General features: G+C 38.1%; 1 protein-coding gene across 1 annotated transcript in view; it reads right to left on the reverse strand.

Annotated features, from left to right (window-relative positions):
- The window catches only part of Rab10 (RAS oncogene family member Rab10), an 82129-nt gene extending 65099 nt beyond the window's left edge, over positions 1–17030 (reverse strand). The window contains exon 1 of the mRNA XM_067142080.2: positions 16850–17030. Within this exon, the coding sequence (XP_066998181.1) occupies positions 16850–16976 (127 nt within the window). The 5' untranslated portion in view covers positions 16977–17030. The remainder of the gene's footprint in view (positions 1–16849) is intronic.
- Positions 17031–22778: the final 5748 nt, after the last annotated feature.

Genomic DNA, 22778 nt, shown 5'->3' on the forward strand with positions numbered 1-22778 from the left:
ATCAAGAAGTTTGGACGTTTTTCCACAGATGTCACTACCAAAAAACTATAGTAATGCACTCTGGTGCAAGGTAAAGGAAGTTGTTATTGAAAGAAATTTTGTGTTTATAGGTTTTCTCAACCTTCATTTGTTTCCTTTATGTAATTCTAGGTTTGCAACACTTCTGTCTCATTCCGCCAGTTTTGAATCTGGACAATGAAAATTTTCTGTAATTAATTTTCAGACTATCACAGGCTTCTTGTTCGGTTTTGAGTGTAACTTTTGCGTTCAGCCAATAAAAATGAGAGGGTGTGTCCGGATTAGCCCAGAATCCTCTCGAACCTTCCCTGAGGGTATATAAGTTGCGGCTTTTCAAGTTTCCTTGTCTCATTTGATCGTCTTTCTGAGAGTGTGTGTTAAGGCAAGAGGCGGGATGCCTCATTCTTCAGCAGGCAGTACAACAGCCAGGTAATGGCCACCTAAATTCTCTTTTCTGTAGCTACCTCCGCAAACTTATCTGAGGGGAAGGTCCGAACTTTTAACTATGTAACAAAACTTTTCTAAAATGTAAATTTTCTTTCGACTAATGTAAAACTTCATAAAGTCTAACTGTGAATTGGGGATAGAGAGTGAGTTACTCTCTCGAGCTCCCCTTCATCTTGGTTTGAGGTGACTACGATTTGGTGACCGTTTTCTTACTGTAATGTATTAAATTTATTTCCATGCGAGTCACCTCAGTAGCTTGGGACTACCCCCTGTTTCATCGGGCCCAGAGCCCTATTAGGGTTTTAATATTTCATCATCTAGGAGCGCAAGTGTACACCTCCATTCGGTTTTTGTTTCGGGCCAGTCATTTAAACCTGTTCTTTTTCCACAAAGGCCCAGTAGGTTGGGTACTAGATACCCCTGTGTAAAATTATTTCCATTTGTAAATCATGCCTTGTGAGGCCAGAGAGTGTAAAATTTTGATGTAATGTTGCCTTGAGTGGGCTGTAAGAAATCGAGAGCATCTAAGCCCTTTTCAAAATTTTGTAATAGTGAGGGGTGCCTCTGGGAGGCTAAATATTGTAACTTCTGGAGAAAGTGCTCTTAAATCTGGATATTTCTGTCCCTGTCTAAACGTAGAGACTTTGTAAAATTTTGTAAACGAGCCAGTATCTAAGAATTTGTAAACTAAGGGTTTGAAGCCCCAAAGCTGTAAGAATTCACTAAGCTTGGATTTTTCCAAGTTTTGTTTCAAGATTGCTAATAGTACCTGTCATGTTATGTTCACTCAGTGAAAAAATTGTAAAGGTTGATATTCTAAAAGAAATACTGTATAACCTTTTAAAGTTTTAATTCAATTTTTGATATTGTAGTTAGACCCATTGAAGCCCACACCTTCTTTCACCTCTCTGCGTTCCACAGATACCCTGAAACAAAATCTACTTACATAATGTAATTTGTTTATGCACACGAGTACATTGCTGCACATAATAATGCACCCTAGTTATTTACATTATTTACACCAACACACGCACAACCTCATTCTGATTTAACACCTTGTCTAGCTCTATTCAGGAAGTCAAATAGAATATATGTTTGTATAACATGCTTCAGCATTTCTGGTCTTCAAAATGGAAATGCCTTCCAGAGTTCCATTGGACATCGATGACCTGAACTGTGTCCTGTTGTTCTTAATAAAGCTAAAAATTTATTCACACTCTGCATTACTATGTGACATGGTAAGAACAGACAGCATGAATCTAGAGATCCTGTCATATTTATAATGTCCATCAGCTTCACGGATTTTCAACAACTGTACCCATTTTGAATCATTTGTAGCTTGGTTACTTACAACACTCGATAAGTCGTCTATCTGACGAGCCGCAAACTGGCTTTGGAGTTCATTCACAGCATCATCTCTTGTTTCATTTTTTCTTTTACACAAAGCGGGAAACTTCTCCAAAAAAGAAATGAACAGAAGAAGACTATGCTTCTTCAATGGCATCAAGTTTAGCAACCTGTGCATATTTTAGCACATTGTTCTTAAAAGGAACTTTTTAACCAAGTAGTCTTAGGCTGCACAGAAATAGTTTCTGACTGATGAGAAAAACAGATGTTTGTCTTCATCTTGTAGTGCCTTAACCAAGTTTGAGGTATGAATGCAAATTACCAGTTCTTCATCATACTTCCAATTCTGGATTGGGTGATACTGGACATCAAGCAATGCAGACCATTTAACTACACTTGACTTAACAAACTTGGTGAACATCTGTTTCAATAGATCTATCATTAATTCGAACAGTACACAGGTATGTGGCGAAGCACTCTGAAGGACAGTATTGATCTTGTCAAGCGACGGGATAGTCAGAGGTAAATAAGTACAAAATGGACTGTTTACGCCAGAGGAAAGAAACAAACAGCTTTTCTTCACGAGACGTAGTGGGATTCACGTTTCTGAGAACAGGGGAGTCACACTTGCAAGTACATGCCATTCTTTTGGCAGATGAGGAGGGAGGATCACAGACACACACTACCTCACCCTTTAAAAATTAAAGAAGTGGATCCCAATGATCTAATAATCTGTCTAAACAATGGCTAGGGATAATCATCTTGTGCACACATGCTTCAACTTCATTTCTTTTCTAAGCATACTTTGATATTCATGAAGATGTTCTTTTCGTTTGGCACTCTTCTCTAAGTAATAGTAAATATCAACAAGAATGTCATCAATTCTAACTGGTAAAGTTGCAGCAGCTTTTTCAGCAGGTAAGTTAATTAGATAGAAGCTGCAACCAATACAAAATAAATCCTGATTAGCTTCTTTCAAAACTGCTAGAACTCCACCTTTCTGTCCAACCATAACAGGAGCATTGTCAGAACAGAATGCCACACAGTTCATAACTGGCACTGTATTCATTCCAAATGTGACAATAGCAGCTTTCCTACGTTGCACGGTGTCAAATCCCCTTCCAATGCTGGTAACGATAAAACAGTACTTATAATACTTTCTTGAGCAGTATCATAAAAAGTAACCACTATGGGATACAACTTGGAATCAGTATCATTGCTTCCATCTGTTGAAAATGGACTATTCTGTAAACAAGTAACAATGTTCAGAGTTGCACTACATGCCATTTCATTTAGGACACATATTTTTGTGCAACCACAACCATATGTTTTTGCCATTTCCGACGTAGTAAACATCATTCTGAACAAAGCTCCTGCACGATCAGTTGTACTCAATGGAATGTTTTGTTCCACTAAAAAAAGAAGTAAACAAACACTCGCCCTTTATTACATCGTAAATATTATCTCCAGCTTTTGCAAAAAAAAAACTGTTTATTTTCTGATTTTCTTCCTTAGACTTCAAATTACGAAGATATTTAACACACTTCACATGATAAGTCAAGCCGTTTTTGCCACCATGTATTACGTTAATGTCACAAGAGCACACGGTACAAAACACAAATTTGTGCCACCTTCTCTTGATTTCATTTTACATGGGAAACTCAATAAGTTTCCCTAAACACCTGATGACGTTTTTCGTAGATTTACTCATGTTTACTGATAAACAACGATCATAAGACAAAATAAGCAACGAATACAATTCACATTACTCCACAACTACATAACCTCAGCTTTGCAATACATGGCAATAAATATGAAGCAAATTAATCAACGAACATAATGCAATTTTTTTTTTCGTAACTACAACATAACCTAAGCTTTGTAATTTGTGTGAAGAACAAAATAACTATTTTTTACACAGGACGGTAAATGTTATTATCGAACAAATCAATGCAAAGACCAAGCGTACGGTTATCCAAGAACCAGTCTCTTTCAACACAAACAAATCTATATTGATCGACTGGGATTCAGGATTTAAAGATAAAAATTTCATAATGTTCCGTATAGAAATGTATCACAATTAAATTGAAATAATAAACAAGGTAGTTCAACCTATTCAATACAAATAAATACGAAATGTAGTGTTACATTCCTATTTAATTATAAGTGAAATTGGTACCGGTTTCAACCCCAATCCGGATCACCATCAGCCGAATAAAACGCAAAAACAATGCATAGGTAAGAAAGAAAGAAAATAAAAGATCAAGTCCCCACAAAAAAACAGTTGAAAAGGCAATGTAAAACAACGGGGATAGGCACTGTAAAATTCAGAAGAAGTAGAAGGTAAATCACTTAAAAGAAGCAAGGCACAATCTTCTGAGCAGCAGCATAGCACACGTAAAGTTCAACATCGTCTCAATGTTTACAAGAAGCGGAGAACAGTTAGATGAGTCAGCTTGCATACACTATTAGGCGCGAAGTCATAACACAATCCAACAAATAAGAAGATCCAAAACCGTGCAGAAGCCGAAGACGAGTAGCTCAATTGAACAGTAAATATGTTGGAAGATGGTCCGCCTAGTCAATACTATTTATTTATTTACCTTTCACCTTAACATCTAGTACATGTTTCGAGAATATTATGCATTCTCTTCCTCAGCTAGTGGATTAAAGTTCAGTATACAATAAGACCTGACTAAAATAGGGGGGGGGGGGGGGGCCCCATTAAAAATTCAAAACAATGAGTATTACAATGTAACACTTAAAAATTGGATAGTACAAACATAGAATTAAAATCCCATTTTGTCAAGTACAAATTAAAAACACAATATAGTAAAGTCTAATTAAATACAACGTCTTGTGATGATATGCATTCACAGTGTCCTTGAAGTTGCCTTGCGTAGTTCAAAAAAGTTCATTTATTCTTGAACAAATCCAATTGAATTACGCAAGATAGTATTACAATTCCTAGGACACCGTAAATTCACATCATTATACGACGCTGTGTCCAATATTTTAATTTAAATAGACATCATTTTAACACCCATTAACGGTGAATATCGGCAGGACTTCAAGTTTTAATGCAATTTCATTCATTCCTAACTTTTTTGAACTACGCAAGGCAACTTCAAGGACACTGTGAATGCATATCATCACAAGACGTTGTATTTAATTAGACATTACTATATTGTGTTTTTAATTTGTACTTGACAAAATGGGATTTTAATTCTATGTTTGTACTATCCAATTTTTAAGTGTTCCATTGTAATACTCATTGTTTTGAATTTTTAATGCCCCCCCCCCCTATTTTAGACAGGTCTTATTGTATACTGAATTTTAATCCACTAGCTGAGGAAGAGAATGCATAATATTCTCGAAACATGTACTAGATGTTAAGGTGAAAGGTAAATAAATAAATAAATAGTATTGACAAGGCGGACCATCTTCCAACATATTTACTGTTACTAGGTCAATACAGATCCAATCCCGACCATCATGGTCAAGATTATTAATAATACCTCAATTGAAGTAAATTGGCAGCTCCCGAAGATCAGCACGACGTATTCAACGTCAAGCACTGTGCTCTCAAACGCCGACGAAACTTGATGAATAGATTAATGATCCAGTACTTGCTTCGGTCGCGGAAATGTACGTATACATATACATGTAATACAATTCAATATAATTGGAATATGTAACTAGATCTTGTAGATTTTTTAGAACAGTTGATGCAAAAAACTATTGTGAAGAGAAAAATGTTAGAAAGCGCAATACTGGAAACAAATGAAAAACGTATACAGATTCAAATGTAACAATTGCAGCTCCTCATACATCGGACAAACTGGCCGCAACTTCAACATCAGATATTCCGAACATATCAACGCCATTAAATACAACAGATTCTCCGCTATAGGACAACACATACAAGACTCCAAGCATAATTTCACCAATATTGAAAAAGACATTAAAATACTTAAAATCATTAACAAAGGCCCCCTCCTAAACACTACTGAAAATTGTTTTGTTCACCTTGACCAATACTTCAATCCTAATTTCAATTTAAACGACATTTCTGAAAAACCCAATATCCTATTTGACTTCCTAATTCTTCTTCTCAAAAATTCTAAATTTCTAAACCCGAATTCAATTTTCCATGCCTTACAAAGTTCCTATCCACATTTTCTACCTCCAATAACCCACCCTCTGAACCTACCCTGAACTACCCCTCCTTTAGTTCCCTATGTTATCCTTCCCCATCACCTTTTATCTTCAAATCCTTTTAATCTTTTACCAACTAATCCTCTTCCTTTATTAACTTATTCTATCTTTTCTTTTCACCTCTCCTTAAAAAAAACAACTACTACTTCCCAAATTGAACTGTATACTAATATACTATAGTGCCACCTGCATACTGGGTCTTCACATTCAAATTTAAACTCATGCCTTGCGCTGACTTTGACTACTTCAATTACGACCTGAATGTTTACCTTCAAGAAATAGCGCACTGTGCAAATACGTTTTTCAATTGCTTCCGGTATTGCGCTTTTTAACATTTTTCTCTTCACAACTGTTTTTTGTGTCAACTGTTCTAAAAAATCTACAAGATCTAGTTACATATTCCAATTATATTGAATTGTATTACATGTATATGTATATTTCCACGACCGAAGCAAGTACTGGATCATTAATCTATTCATCAAGTTCAGTCGGCATTTGAGAGCACAGTGCTTGACGTTAAATACGTAGCGCTGATCTTCGGGAGCTGCCAATTTACTTCAATTGAGCTACTCGTCTTCGGCTTCAGCACGATTTTGGATCTTCTTATTTGTTGGATTGTGTTATGACTTCGCGCCTAATAGTGTATGCAAGCTGACTCATCTAACTGTTCTCCGCTTCTTGTAAACATTATGAGACGATGTTGAACTTTACGTGTGCTATGCTGCTGCTCAGAAGATTGTGCCTTGCTTCTTTTAAGTGACTTACCTTCTACTTCTTCTGAATTTTACAGTGCCTATCCCCGTTGTTTTACACTGCCTTTTCAACTGTTTTTTGTGGGGACTTAATCTTTTATTTTCCTTCTTTCTTACCTATGCATTGTTTTTTGCGTTTTATTCGTCTGATGACCCGGATTGGGGTCAAAACCGGTACCGATTCCACTTATAATTAAATAGGAATGTAACACTACATTTCGTATTTATTTGTATTGAATAGGTTGAACTACCTTATTTATTATTTCAATTTAACTGGGATTCAGGATGCGACGCATCTCGTATTCCCAGTCGAAGACTGTAATGATCGGATGAATGTAAATCAGAGCAATGTATAGAATATTCGCTGGTTACACAGCGTGTATCGGCAGCCTGCGCAAGCTTGTTCTGGCGCGAATTTGAAAAAGAGGATCTTGGTACGTAAAATCGTATAGTTCATCCGTTAAACACACTGTCTTTCCATAAATTTTAGAGACAAACCGTAAAAGTTGGCAGGTATGCACCACTAACTAGAACGAGAAAACATGCATGGTGGACAGATAAATGTGACAGATTCGTACAACTCAAAACACTACACCAACTGCTTTTAATTTTATATAAGTGTTCAACAAATTATTTACAGATCTTCAATACAGCGATTGACATTTATTCAAGTATAGCTATAACTTCGGTGGTGCTATTTGAGAATCCAACCAGCCTCTGGGCTGATGACCAGACAGACATACAGACCAACAGATCATAAGAATTTTCAAGTAGTGTTACATCCTCAAGTCGGTGACTTATTTTAGTGTACAGTATAGTGAATATTAGATCAGAACCATTTTCAAGTATTATGCTATCTATTTTATTATATGTATGGCCAAATAGTTTTTTTTAGTGTTTTAAGACCTTATGGCTGATGGCCTAATATCAGTACGGCAAAACTAGTACTATGATTAAAATAAACTGAAGTACTAATTTTATATTGTATTGATTAGGTGGATTACCTCATTTATGTACAATAAGTAATACAGATTCAATCCCACTGAATGTCCAGGAAATTCAGGAAGTAATTTAATCACTAAAAAACAAGGCTGCAGAAAATTTAATCACGAAAATTTATGAAATTATCCTGGAAATCTGGCAAACCCAAAAAATTCCTAGTTTGCAAAACAGCGATCAGACCTCAATACACAACAAAGGAAATAAGACTGATCCACCAAGCAAGTGGCCATGCGGTTTGGGTCACGCAGCTATAAGTTTGCATTCAGGAGAGAACGGGTTCGAACATGACGGTCAGCAGCCCTAGAGATGATTTACCATGGTTTCCTCTTTTCATACAAGGCAATGCTGGGGCTGTACCGTAATTAAAACAATGGTCACTTCCTTCCCACTCCTAGTCCTTTCTTATACCACCGTCACCATAAGACCTCTCTCTGTATTAGTGGAATATAAAGGAATTGTAAAACAAGATTAACACTAGCCTGCAATTATTTCCCAGTTTTGGTGAAAATAGGTGGCTCATATGGAAAGCAGTGTGCTAATTTTGAAAACGCCAACAGATTTGCTGTAACAAGTACAGATTTTATCAAATTAGATATTTTATATATAAGGGTGGTTATACAAATATGCTGAGTGATTTGAACACACACCCTCTATTTTTTATTTTTACTTCTGATATGTTTCGATAATGTGCCAAATTTCATTGTAACTGGTTAACGTTACCCCTTGCCGCACTGGACCTAAATCTATATATAAAATAAGAGTTTTGTCTGTACATTGCTCAGAATTTGAAAAGAATGGTATTTCTGTATCGGTCATGTCCACAGTAACAAGAAAATGCATTTTTTACTTTTCCGTAATTTCTATCTGTCTGTATGTATGTACACGCATCACGAGAAAACGGCTGAAGAGAATTTTATGAAAATCGGAATGTAAAGTCGGGCGATGAACCGCTACAATCTAGGCTATAAATTATTTTAATCACACTGAGTGAAATGGTAGTTTAGGGGAAGGCCTGAAATTTAATCCTCAAATATTTATGTTATTAGTGGTCGTGTCTTAATGAAAATCGCTAGACAAAGATGGAAAATAAGTCGCTGCAATATAGGCTATACACGCTGAGAAAAATGGTAGTTTAGGGGAAGGCCTAAATTTAATTGTCAAATATTTAGTTTATTAGTGTTCGTATCTTCACGAAAATTGGTATGCAAAGTCGGGAAATAGGTCGCTATAATCTAGGCTATCAATAATGTTATTCGCACTGAGTGAAATGGTAGTTTAGGGGAAGGCCTGAAATGTAATCTATATATAAAATATGTTTTGCCTGTACATTGCTCAGAATTTGAAATGAATGGTATTTCTGTATCTGTCATGTCCACAGCAACAAGGAAATGCATTTTTTACTTTTCCGTAATTTCTGTCTGTCTGTATGTATGTATGATTGTAAACGCATCAATAGAAAACGGCTGAAGAGAATTTAATGAAAATCGGTATGCAATGTCGGGTGATGAACCACTACAAGCTAGGCTATAAATTATTTTATTCACGCTGAGTGAAATGGTAGTTTAGGGGAAGGTCTGAAATGTAATTCTCAAATAAGTTATGTTATTAGTGGTCGTATCGATAAATACTACATAATTAACCTAACTTTAGTTATGTCATAATTTTGTAGTAGTTATGTAAGAAGTTATTAAATTTCCGATCACTTATGTCTTATACATTGTCACCGTACCGCATATAATCGGAGATATTCATGAATTTGGATTTTTGTTACAAAGTCCATATCAGCGCCGAGTCACGAGAAAATGGGTAAAGAGAATTTAGTGAAAATCAGTGTGTAAAGTCTGAGAATAAGGAACTACAGTCTACGATATAAATAATTTTGTAGGACTCCCTAATATCACAGAGTCGAAAGAAAACTAATGCGAAGGCCTGCAATATAGAAAGCTCATAAACTTTATCAACAATAACACTACATTGACCATTGTTTGTTGTGATGTGCTTTTTGTCTTCTGTTTCCTCTCATCCCCAATAGATAGGATTACTGCAGCGTACCGAGGTTTTTTTTAATTTGCTTGACTTCGCACCGACACAGGTAGGTCTTATGGCGATGATGGGACAGGATAAGAATAGTGGTGTGAAGGAAGCGGCCTTGGCTTTAAGGTACAGTCTGGTGTGACTGGTGTGAAAATGGGAAACCACGGAATACCATCTTTTTTTTGCTTAACGTTGCACCGACACAGATATGTCTTATGGCGACGACGGGATAGGAATGGTCTAGGAAGTGGAAGGAAGCGGCCGTGGCTTTAATTAAGGTACAGTCCCGGCATTTGCCTGGTGTGAAAATGGGAAACCACGGAAAACCATCGTCAGGGCTGCTGACAGTGGGGCTCGAACCCACCATCTCCCGAATACCATCTTCAGTGTTGCCGGCAGTGGGGTTCGAATCCCACTATCTCCCGGATGCAAGCTCACAGCTGCGTGCCCCTAACCACACGACCAACTCACCTGGTCGTACCGACTGTAACAGCCTGCCTGTATATTGGCGGGAAGTAGCTGGGGTGTAAGATAACTTTAGCATGCCATTCCTCTGGTTCGTACATTTTCTGATATATCTGGTACGTAACACACTGGTTCATCATAGTATTTGAGCTATACAATCCCTACTCTGAGCCACTGATTGGAATGAGTAGTGTGCATATTTAACGGAATGACAGATGAGTGTTCATGGCAGTTTGCGACCTGGTTATTCCAGCTCTGGAACATTAGACTCGTAGATCGGCACCGTGGTACTGTTCGTTGAAAGTGAGAAAGTGTGCCGTTTTTCATTTTATTGAGTATTTTATATGATAACATTGCTTTCAATCGCTACATTCCTACGGACAATTTTGTAATGACCTATGTTGACTTCAGTTAGGAAAACCACCAAGTCAGTCTTTCTGAGAATCCCGTAGCGAAGCACGGGTACATCAGCTAGTATCTAAATAATACTAAAGTATCAAAAGAATGTCTGTATTCTTCTATTTACATAAACAATAGAAATAAACATATTTTTCAAATATATTTAAATAGATGAAATAAAGTATAACTATATAACATAATAATACACATGGTGAGAACACACCATAAATCAATACCAGTTTTAGCATAATTTTCTTTTTATTGTATCTTTTCTGCAATCAGATTATTGTCTGCAGTGATCTTACACGCATTGCAAAATGAATTGTCTTTTTAATTCATCAGCTGTTCAGAGTCCATTGAAATCTCGCATTAACGTCACTCCTCTCTCTGCTGTATTGTTTACCTCCTTAAGATTTAAAAATATCAGATCAAATTAGATGTATGGCTTTTCAGGCGTTTGCTCTATTAACCAGCATTTCGTCTTAGGTCTGACACTAGACTTGTCAGAGTGGGATGTGTCAGACCCTACCCACTGATGCTGGGGTGTATGCAACAAACACCTGAAAAGCCATACATCTAATTTGATCTGATTTTTTATATGCTCTATTGGTGGAAAAAGTATCTAATTCCCTCCATGGAAATTTAGAATTTCCATCCTTAAGATTTTTCATAGTCTCTTCAGCACAATGGGAGGAAATCTATGCTTAACTTCAACATGTCCAAACTCTTGACTGAAATGAACTCATCAATGCTCTTATGTGTGCAAGAGATTTAAAATGTAATCTGTTAATATAGATTTATAGATTTTCTCTGCACAGGACCAATAATGTATATCCATGAATGAGGGATATTGCACTAACAATAATCGAACTGCATAACGCATTTGGCCCCCATTTATTACAGAAGCAGAGCCTTTGGTGGAAGAATTAAGAACTAATTACTTCATCTGTTAAAAGTACAAGGAATGTGTAGTACTGTGTTTACATTTTAAAAGTTCTACGCATGTCCTCAAGTTTTGAAAAGGTTTTGATTACAATTTGCTTTATGTCGCACCAACACAGATAGGTCTTATAACGACAATGGGATAGGAAAAGGCTTGGAGTGGGAAGGAAGCGGCCGTGGCCTTAAGGTACAGCCCCAGCATTTGCCTGGGGTGAAAATGGGAAATCATGGAAAACCATCTTCAGGTCTGTCAACAGTGGGGTTACAATCCACTACCTCGCGGATGCAAATTCACAACTGAGCACCCTAAACCACATGGCCAACTCGCCAGGTAGGTGAAATTTTATCCTGATTGCCATTTTTATCACCAACTCAGTTAAGAGAAGATTTTGTGTATGTGTAAAGCGTGTATTAATGTTTCTGAGTTTATTTACTAGAGAGGAACAGCGGAAAAAATTTGATTTTAATCACAACTAAATGCCAACATAGTAGTACAATTCCTGTAAGAAAAGACTCTCCCATGCTAAAAAAAGCTTCCTAGCTGTCTTGCCTGAATTTGACTCCCAACTTGGCTACGGATTTAAGACTTATTTCAGACACTCGTACAAGGTGTACTCAGCCTCTGGTGATGTAAGTAGAAGAGTGGGTTAAATTTACAGTCCTAGTCACCCCAGAAGAGGATTTCCTGCATTTCCCACAGCAGTTCTAAGCAAATGTCAGAATGGTATTCAACATATAGACGACATCCACTTTCTTCTCATGTCTAGCCCCAGTCATTTAAAAATGTGCACAACAGTACAGACACCATATTGAGAGAGATTAATGACAAAACAACTACTTTCTTTCTTTTTTTCCTTCTCTCTTACTCCAGGGCTTGAGGTTCAAGATGTCCCAAATTTCTTACATGAAATACCAAAAAAAACTTAGTGATAACTTCAGATTCCAAAGAGCACATTCAACAGTCAACTCAAAAGATCAGGTAAAAGATTTACCATTCATTGACAATTTTAGGGTAAGCTGAATGAGCCTATATTATCGCCAAATTTTTACATCTTAAGAGCTGAAAGGATGGTACTTAATTTCAAATAAGTTGGATACTATCACATATAGTTATTTCACCTACGAAAAACACGATGTAAAATATCAGCATAGAACTTTGCCCGGTAAGGTTCTGTCTTTTAAGGTTCAATACTGTGCGAGTAATTTCTCACTAACATTATCACACAGTGGTTTTTGCAGGTGCAAGAACTATTTAAATTTGTGAAGCAACCAACAGTTACTGCTATAATACAATGTTCTCGGATGAATTAATATAGAGTAAAATAATTTTAAAATGTACCACATTCCAATTCAGAACAAAATTGTAAGATTCTAGAAACATCATGTCACGAGAAATAAGCAAAGTGTCATTTGCATTTGACAAATAAAATAATGAAAACTGTAGGGTCACAGAGCCTCGTAGAAATAAAAATACTTAATACATTATTGATAGTGGTTAGTTATGACTTCTAGTACCTTTGGTAAACCAGAGGGGATAGTACTACCATGGGGCTGGTAAAACAGGTTGGTAAAGAGGTGTTACTCATGTAAAAAATAAACAGCCTCTTGCACAACATGGCCATTACAGTGTTGACTGAGTAAATTTGTAAATGAGAGGAAATACAGTATATTGCATCAACTACAACTACACTGAATGAGTTAAAAAATTCTGCATTATTATTCAGTTTCCCAAAGCAAAAGGTAAATTTCATTGCATTTAAAGATAAACAGTGGATGGACATTTGAGGCATAGATCCAAACACTTAAGATAACTGGGTCCAACTTACTGACTGGAATAAAACAGGAATTGACACATTAATGCCTGCACTTGGTAAAATATGTATTAAATAAGTAATCTGATTCAAGTTTTTAAAGATGGAACATGTTATTTTGGATGCATTACAACTCAAATTCAGAATAGTTAGTGAACAAAACAGTTTCAATGAAAAACCAATCTTACCAACAATTCTGAATTCAGTGAACCTGATCTCAAGAAGCATCAATGACTTTCATTTATAGGAACACACATTATATAACATTTCTCAACGTGAATCTTGTTCCTAGCATGAATTCTATAGTTTGGCTTTCCTGTGTTAACTACAACAGTACTAGTACATAAAGTGTACACCAGATGTCTCACAGCTATTCATAGTTTGTGTTTCAAAGGTTGCCAATACAAACCTCGAAGATAACCGAGGTCTACCGATTCAGCACTAGGGAGCCCAAGTATCACTAAAAGTTGCACGAGTAATATTCCTTGATAGTAATATAAACCAAGAGAAATTTGAAACAACTTTATAGTGATTACAACAGCAGTAATACAATATTGTTTAACTACCTATGCAGCTCAATGCTCCAAATGGTTCATCATTATGGTAAAATCCCTTTAAAAATATGCTCTCAACATTTTAAGCATGAACAGAGATTCAATTAAAGATAAATAAACCAATATATCAACTGTGAACCAAAGGTCCCTTTCAAGAATGTTTTTCTTGAAGACAGTTGAATCATAGCTTAATTAACAGCAATATGGGAGCACCCAGCAGAAAATCATGGTCTGTAGCTCTGCAGCAAAACAATCATTCTAAAACTTGACAAGTTATTATTACAGACATGGACGTAAGTACATATACAGTGAAACATGTTACAGTAAATGACATATACCTCTATTAATATTTCACGCGATACTCTATCCCCCTTGCGTAACATGTATGAGACTTCCCTTTATACCACAGATCAGCCACAAGTGCAAGATCGTATTCTTGTGTGAAAACTAGAAATGGCCCAGATCTGTCCGGACAGAAGTATTCGTACAATTGGCTGTCAACAAGGAAATAACAAGCAAACCAGCTGTCTACCACACTCAGTCTCTCTTAGGTTCTGACTGCATGTTAAACTATTTTACTTTGTTACTTGGACATTGACTTGTTGCAAATTTTAATCCAACATGAATGAACATTTTAATTCATCACCATAATCATTACATGCATTTTAATTGTCTTGCCATTTCTGTTTATTCTCTTAGCTGAAGGTGGTCCATAATCGGACAGAAACATGTTCTATTTAGTATACACCTAGAGATTAAGCTAGATTATGCCATGTAAACAATAAAACTGCTATAAGAAATTCACATGTATTGGAAGGTGGGAATCTCCTTGTAACTTAACCTTAGTTGTTAAATGAACTGTACTAAGTGACTAGTGGTATAAAAGTGGTTGAAATGAATAGAAAAGGAAAGTACACTGCAGTGGAAATGAGCAGCTGATTTGTCCCATTACATAGTGAAGGGATATCGTATTCCAAAAACTGCAAACACCGTTAGGAGAAGTTGTTCGACTGTGCAGTGTAATTAAGCGATTCAAAGAAACGAACCCGCTTATAAGCAAAGAGAGCAAGTCGCCCACAAAAACTGACTACCAGGGAAACGAGGCATGTGCCGCAAATGATCATGAAGGACCCAAAATCGCCATCTAGTGGAATAGTTACTTTTGTTGGAGAACAGTTCGGAAAGCAAGTGCCACCTCACTGAATAAGACATCTCATCAATCGTGCAGGATATAGAGTTAGGGCACCCAGAAAGAAGCCATACATAAACAAAAGGAACAGGAATAGCAGATTAGAGTTTGCGAAAGGTTATGTAGGGAAGGACCTCACTTTCTGGAAGAGTTGTTTTCTTGGAGGCCCAATACAGCTCTCGACATCCAGGATTTTCTAGCTACTGTGAAGCATGGTGGAGGTGGTGTTATGGTCTGGGGGTGTATGGCCATGTCTGGCGTTGGGGAATTAGCTTTCAGTGAGGAAACTATGGACAGATTTGCTCATCTACGTCACATCAAAGGAAATATGAAGAAGAGTGTACAGAAACTGCATCTAGGAAACTGTTACTACTTCCAACACAACAACGATCCCAAGCACACAGCAGAGATTGTCTGACTATGGGTGCTTTAGAATACACCCTACACTCTGAAACCCCCGCACAGTCCTCCCGATCTCAATCCTATAGAGCACTTCTTGAGTGAACTGGTAACAAGAGTATGAAAACACCACATATCTAGCAAATCTCAGTTAAAAGAATTGGTTCTGAAGGAATGGCATAATACTGGAGCAGAGACAACTGCAAATTTGGTTCACAATATGAGCAACAAGACTGAGGGAAGTGATTCACAGATGAGGTAGATACACCAAGTACTGAGGGACAGAATTCACCGTTGTTTCTCATACAAGATTTTTTTTTTTTTTTTGCTAGTTGCTTTACATCGCACCGACACAGATTGGTGTTATGGCGACGATGGGACAGGAAAGGGCTAGGAGTGGGAAGGAAGCGGCCGTGGCCTTAATTAAGGTACAGCCCCAGCATTTGCTGGTGTGAAAATGGGAAACCACGGAAAACCATTTCCAGGGCTGGCGACAGTGGGGTTCGAACCTACTATCTCCCGAATACTGGATACTGGCCGCACTTAAGCGACTGCAGCTATCAAGCTCGGTACAAGAAGATTAATGTTACGTAAGTGTACTAATACTTTTGTCCGGCTTAAAACTCGTATTGAGAGAAGAAAACATTATTTTTTGTTTAAAGAACATCAAAAATTGTATCACTCCTGTGTCCATACTTTAAAGAGATAAGTTATCTTCATGTATATAAGAAGTATTTATGTTTGTTTGTGCTGAGAGTTAAACATATAAACCTTTGGTTGTTTCTTAGTGTCTATGTGAATACTTAAGACCATGCCTGTAAATGATTCATAAAAATCAAGAATAAAATGACTTGATGACTAAGGGAGCTATTCTGTACTAGAATTTTAAAAGAAAACATGACAGTTCAACAGGTGTTAAAATGGTAATAACACATTCCTTACAATTGCATCGTGAGAGTTACGGCAATACACCATTACGTACACTAGCATACATTGCGTGTTACAAGTAAAATTAATTTACTAAGTGAGCAAGACCTATACACTGTCCAAAAAGTTTTGCCCCACCCAAGTAACAACACGCAGCACAGTTAAATAACGCAATCGGCATAAAAGAACGTGTAAGACACAGCCGAACATCAGGTTACATTATTCTCTACTATCTGAAACTTGCTGTGTCACTAGCAAAATACATATCGTAATACAGTCCATTCACGGTGTACCTGTAAACACCAGCAAATCGCATACAACAAAGACAGTACATGAGAATCTTACCTATCGTTGATATGAATGTATGTGTAAAAGCATCGTCAGAAAACCTGAAAAGTATGCAAGTTTTGCCGACACCAGAATCTCCAATCAGAAGCAACTTAAATAACAGATCGTAAGTTTTCTTCGCCATTTTACTTAGTTAGTAATCGCCCAGACGTCACTTCTTGAAGTTCTTTTTTCCCTATACCGGAAACAGGCCCAGTGTAAATATACTCCGCACCGCCAACATAACATAGATATGCACAGATCATAGAGTAACGAAAAGTCCGATTCAACGATAACTTGAAATATATTGACTAAGAATCTATCAACAGGATAGCCTAAAACACAAATTATACTCAAAATGCTTTATATTTATTCATTCTGCTTCAGAAAGAGCCTCAAACGTTACGTCACTGTTTATAACGACAACTTATAACTTCCATGAACAACTTTTAACCACTCTTTGAACGGCGATCATCAACAACTGTCCAGAACCATGGCAAAATGGTTAGCGTGGTATTTGATAAAAGGGTCCCGGGTTAATTTTCCCTGCCAGGCCGCGGATTTTAGATTATAACCCAATACACTTTAGACAATACTAGACACTTCGTTAATTCCCCGTAATAAACTGGCGGCAAGACCTTCAGCATCAGGCGGCAAGATTGAACTGCAGAAGTGGCATGTTACAACTGATAGAAACAATGATTCCAAATAATGAATTTTTATGTGTTTTACTACGAAAGGTGTATGTTAATACGGATAGAAATAATGAAACTCAATGAGGATTTCGTTTTGTCCGAATCCTTGGTTGAATGGTCAGCGTGGATGCCTTCGGTTCAGAAGATCCCGGATTCGATTCCCGGCCTGATAAGGGATTTTAATCACATCTAATTAATTCTTCAGGCTTGGGGACTGTGATTTTTGTTTGCTCCAACACTCTTCTCTTTTATTCAGACAACACACTACACTATTAACCACCACAGAAACATGCAATAGTGATTACTACACCTCGGAGTTTTAGGTGGTTAAATGACATTTCAATGTTAGGTATTTTAATAGCCATCAATTAAAACAGCATGTTTATTTTTCTAAATTTATAACTTGTTGGGAGGAAACATAAAAAAAAGAATCACTCACCTCTTTGCTGCAAAGGTCACAGAATATAATTTTACCATCCAATGTGAAATGGGGAAACTCCAGTAACCAATTTTTAATTAAAGACGACTTGGAACCTGACACGTTCGGCATAATTCATAGTGTATAGTGTACTACTCACCGCCGTCTCGATCCTCCTATACTGCCTGCTGTATGCGAGCCTTTTTGCGACTACGCTGCGACAAAATTTCTCCACTAGATGGCAGACATAGACGCACAATGGTCTAAACTTATTCTAATAACAGCCTACAAAACACTATGCAGTATGGTCATATGTTCAATGAAAATCGTAAATTACATCAGTAATATTAAATATCGGCAATATTACCTGCACGAAGTCGCAGTTGGCCTATTCATGCACAATTTAAAGATTTTCCTGGACGAAGGCTTGGAGTGGTACCGTACTTTTTGTGTTCTTGCCAACGCAATATGAAATAATAGAGGTCTTACGAACTTGGCTAGGATAATATCACTAACATTTTGCTAATGTTCTTTGACCTCACACTGTAACAAAACACATTCTGAAAGATTTTTTAAATATTTGTTTTACGTCGCACCGATACAAATGGGTCTTATGGCGATGATGGGATAGGAAAGGCCTAGGAATGGGACGGAAGAGGCCGTGGCCTTAATTAAGGTACAGCCCAGAATTTGCCTGGTGCGAAAATGGGAAACCACGGAAAACCAACTTCAGGCTTGCCGACCGTGGGGTTCGAACCCACTATCTCCCGGATGCAAGCTCATAGCTGCGCGCTCCTAACCGCACGGCCAACTCGCCCAGTAATCTGAAAGGGAAGACGTCGCAAGTCCTCGTATTACGCTCGTACGCTTGAAGGAGTTCGACAATAGGGCACATCAGTTTAAACGAACTCCTGGAGATGCTTCACCAGAGCAACAAAACTAGGTTTTGGGTATCGAACTCCTCCTCTGTCCTGGTGTATAATCAGTTCCATTTAGAGGTGTCGAAGCTCTAGGCAGTGAGATGTTGCTGACACAAATGTCACATTCCATCCTCTCTTCAGCAACACGAACCTGGTACCCGCAAGTTAGGATTTGATTTCCTGTTTCTAGTTTGATTGGAATATTGTCGTCTGGATATCTGAGGTTGTCCAAAATGTCTAAACATGAAGGCGTTTTGTGATTGTCCGTCACAATTTATATCACAAGGAATCCACTATCCTCCACGGCTTTAATCACCTTCTGGAAAAAATCCGCAGCCTTTTTCCAGTCATTCGACCGGGCCAGGAATGGAATGAATGAAGCCCCATCTAGCAGTGAGGATAGGAATTGTGCCGGCTGGCGAAGCCTGTCGCACCCCTCCGGAGCAATGATTAATGAATGACAGATGAAATGAAATGATATCCGAGAGTATTGCTGGAATTAAATATGACAGGGAAAATCGGAGTATCCGGAGAAAAACCTGTCCCGCCTCCGCTTTGTCCAGCACAAATCTCACATGGAGTGACCGGGATTTGAACCACAGAACCCAGCAGTGAGAGACCGGCGTCTTCCATCTGAGCCGCGGAGGCTCCATCAAATTCTGAAATAAGGTGTAAAGGCACAGATGCGAGAGTAATCTGAGGATATCCAATTACTTTCTTAATTAGGTCCTTGCCTAGATAAAGCCGACAGCCGCTTTTCTCTCAATTCTCTTCTAGACGGTATTTCATGGAGTCGTATATTTTCTGGCTGCGAACACCTTGCCGAGATTGGCAAAATGGTATACAACAGTTGAATATTTCTGGGAAAGAATCTGAAGTTTCAGTTCTACGAAAAATATACCTTGCACGAACGGAAAGAAACAAGTACCAACACCTTAAAATCACTTTTGAAATATCTATAAACTTAACATAATTAATTCATTTCACAGTTCTATTCAAAATATATCTTGTACGAACGAAAGTGACAAGACACGTTTACTCATTGTACAAAATATCTCAGGTTTTCACACACATTCATGCACCAATAATACAGTTCTACACCCACACTGACAGCGAAGATTGTGCGTCTACTGCTGCACTCTTACGGCGATTTGGACAACTATTGGTAGTCGCGCCTTCCTGTGTTAAACTAGCGGCATAGAGCAGGCAGTATAAGAGGATCGAGACGGCGGTGGTCCCGCTAGGTCCCGTTAGGTGCGCTGGCATTCAATGTCTTGCGATATATTGCAGACCGGCACGTATTCCTTATAGTGTATTGGTTTTAACCTTAATTGGTTAATTCTGATGGCTTGGGGACTGGGTGTGTGTGCCGTCTCCAGCATTAGAATTTATCGCAGCTAGGGCCCCATATTCAAAGACACGTAGATCATCTATAGCCGTCAAAATGAAAGACTTCACCAGGCCTCTCCGGAGGCCACACGCTATTATTCATATATTATCAATTGTTACTAAGTCGCGAACACCAGATACCATATGCACCTTACCATGGCTGCGGGTGGAAAGGCAGGCTGGAAATTGGCTGAGATACTCTGCGAATGTGTGTATGTATTTAATATTCATATGATGCAAGATGGAGGTACACAGCATACCACACTACCAACCAACACAGAAACACGCAATGGTGATTACATCCGTCCATATAGGGTTAGCGTTCAAGGGCATCCTGCCGTAAAACAGGTCCAAATCCCATATGTTCGATGCAGTTCGCACCCGCGACCCCACAGGTGTCGGAAAAGGCGGTACCAAAAGCAGAAGAAGGAGATGACGCACGATGGAGGTACATAGATAGTGCTAGTAACAAAGTACGAAGTTAACGACCATTTACATTGAATAATAGCCCGCCGGCCAGTGCAGATAACAGAAGAGATGAAAGTGAAGTACACAAAGAGGATAGGTGCTGTACGGCATACCAAGGAAATGGTAACCGAACGAAAAAAATCGACATTACAATAAAAAGAGAGACGGTGTATAGTAGTAGTGGCGCACTTCATCCATCGCTGTGAATGGTCGCAGTGTTTCAAGTATTAACTAATTAAATGCTAACCATTTGCAAGCTGAGAAGTTTAAATTCATGACTCCCAAGATAACAAGTTAAAATGAGGCGTGTGACAATCAAGGAGGTGAAACATGCTAAGAATGTAATCATGAGTTCAAGAATGAAGACGCAGTGATCAATAATGAGTGCCATTGAGATCCTTGATATCACAGGGATAGCTCAGGAATCACGCAACTGGAATTTGATATTACAAAGTGTAGCAAATGCAAAATAACATATCTACGTGACTGCTGTCAGCCATAAATATGTACAAAATCTGGAACAGCGAGAGGAGTCAATTCAAAACTAATCGGGAAAGTAGATATAGTAACGAATTCCCTTAAATCAGGCCTCAGGAACGTAATAGAAGAGTCAGTGAAAACTTGACAACTCAAGCACTTACACACACGGACAGAGCAACGGTATAACAAATAACTAGAGAAAAAATCCCCATGACCCACAAAACCAGAGCAAAGGAAATTAGGAAGAGGAATAATTGAGAGAAAATGAAAACCAAGATATACGCGATGGCGCGAAGGCACCCCGTGAAGAACTGTACCTAGAAAGCTCACATAGCGGACTAACCAAGTAGTATTCAAAGTCAGCAGGTAGCTGAAAAATCAGCCATGCTATACATCGATAAGCTTAAAAGAAACCCAACGAAGAATCGGTTATCAGCAACTTAACTAAGAATGGGGTGACAGGAAAAGTAGAATGCGAGGAAATCCACACCATAGGAAACAAAAAACGTACCCAACTTCGGAATCGCGTCAAGCACCTCGATGACACCGAAATCCTGAATTGTAGCCAAAAGGTGTAATAATCGATTTCGCTTCCCGAGAAAACCAGGAGCGTAAGGCGTGGAACTCAACTCATCAAAAAGAATACTCTTCTGGAACATCAAAGGACTGTGGAACGCAATGACTACATATGTATTATCAACACAGAGATTCCGAACAATTTAGACGTAATAAATAATTAAAAATCATTCCCAAAACAGACTTACGATCTGCAGGGTTTCTACGCCTACACAACTATACAAAACTCACAGTGGGAAGATCGGCAGCGGGAATTACTTATTTTATGAGACTAACAGCAGGATCATTCATTACTATCACGAAAACGTCGCGGACAAATTAGCATAAGCAATAAAGGACACAGAACAGACGGTATGTTTGCACTTATATGGACCTCAACTGCAGAATAAACAAAATACACAAACCGAGCAAGAAAAAAGAACTAGTTTTCAGCGCACTAGCAGAAGAAGGTTTTAGTTGAGTAAATAAACCAAACCTAAAAAAGTCCCATAAGGAAATACACTGTCTCACAAAAAAATGTTAAGCGCCCAGAAGAAATCCTCGGGTGTCAATGTAACTTCGGTCAGGAACATGCCATCGGCGAGTATGTACATGATTAGAGTTGCAATGCTCTGTGACAGGTAGAACGGCCACCAGATGATTCGCGGTTCTGCACTAGCCAGGATGATTATGGCCAGCAAGTATGGTGGTGACCTGGGGAGAAGTCCCATTCTTCCAATGTTGTGGAGAGGTACAGTGGTGTTATTCCTCGGGTCCGTTCCACGAACGAACTTTGCAACTTTTCACTTTGCACTTTGCACTTTTCAGTTCAGATTTTGTTCCACAATCACTTTTTAGATTTAGCTTGCAAAGTGAAAAGTGAAAAGTTGGGAATGTTTTCACTTTTCAAGCCTGTTATCTTCCTCCATTGGTATAGAAATGCAATGTGCAAAGAAATGAAGTGAAAAGTTTTCGTAAATGTTGCAAAGAGATGATTCCCTTTTCATCTGTTAATTAACAAG

The sequence above is a fragment of the Anabrus simplex genome, chromosome 2 (genome assembly GCF_040414725.1).
Source record: "Anabrus simplex isolate iqAnaSimp1 chromosome 2, ASM4041472v1, whole genome shotgun sequence".
In the NCBI taxonomy this organism is placed as follows: domain Eukaryota; kingdom Metazoa; phylum Arthropoda; class Insecta; order Orthoptera; family Tettigoniidae; genus Anabrus; species Anabrus simplex.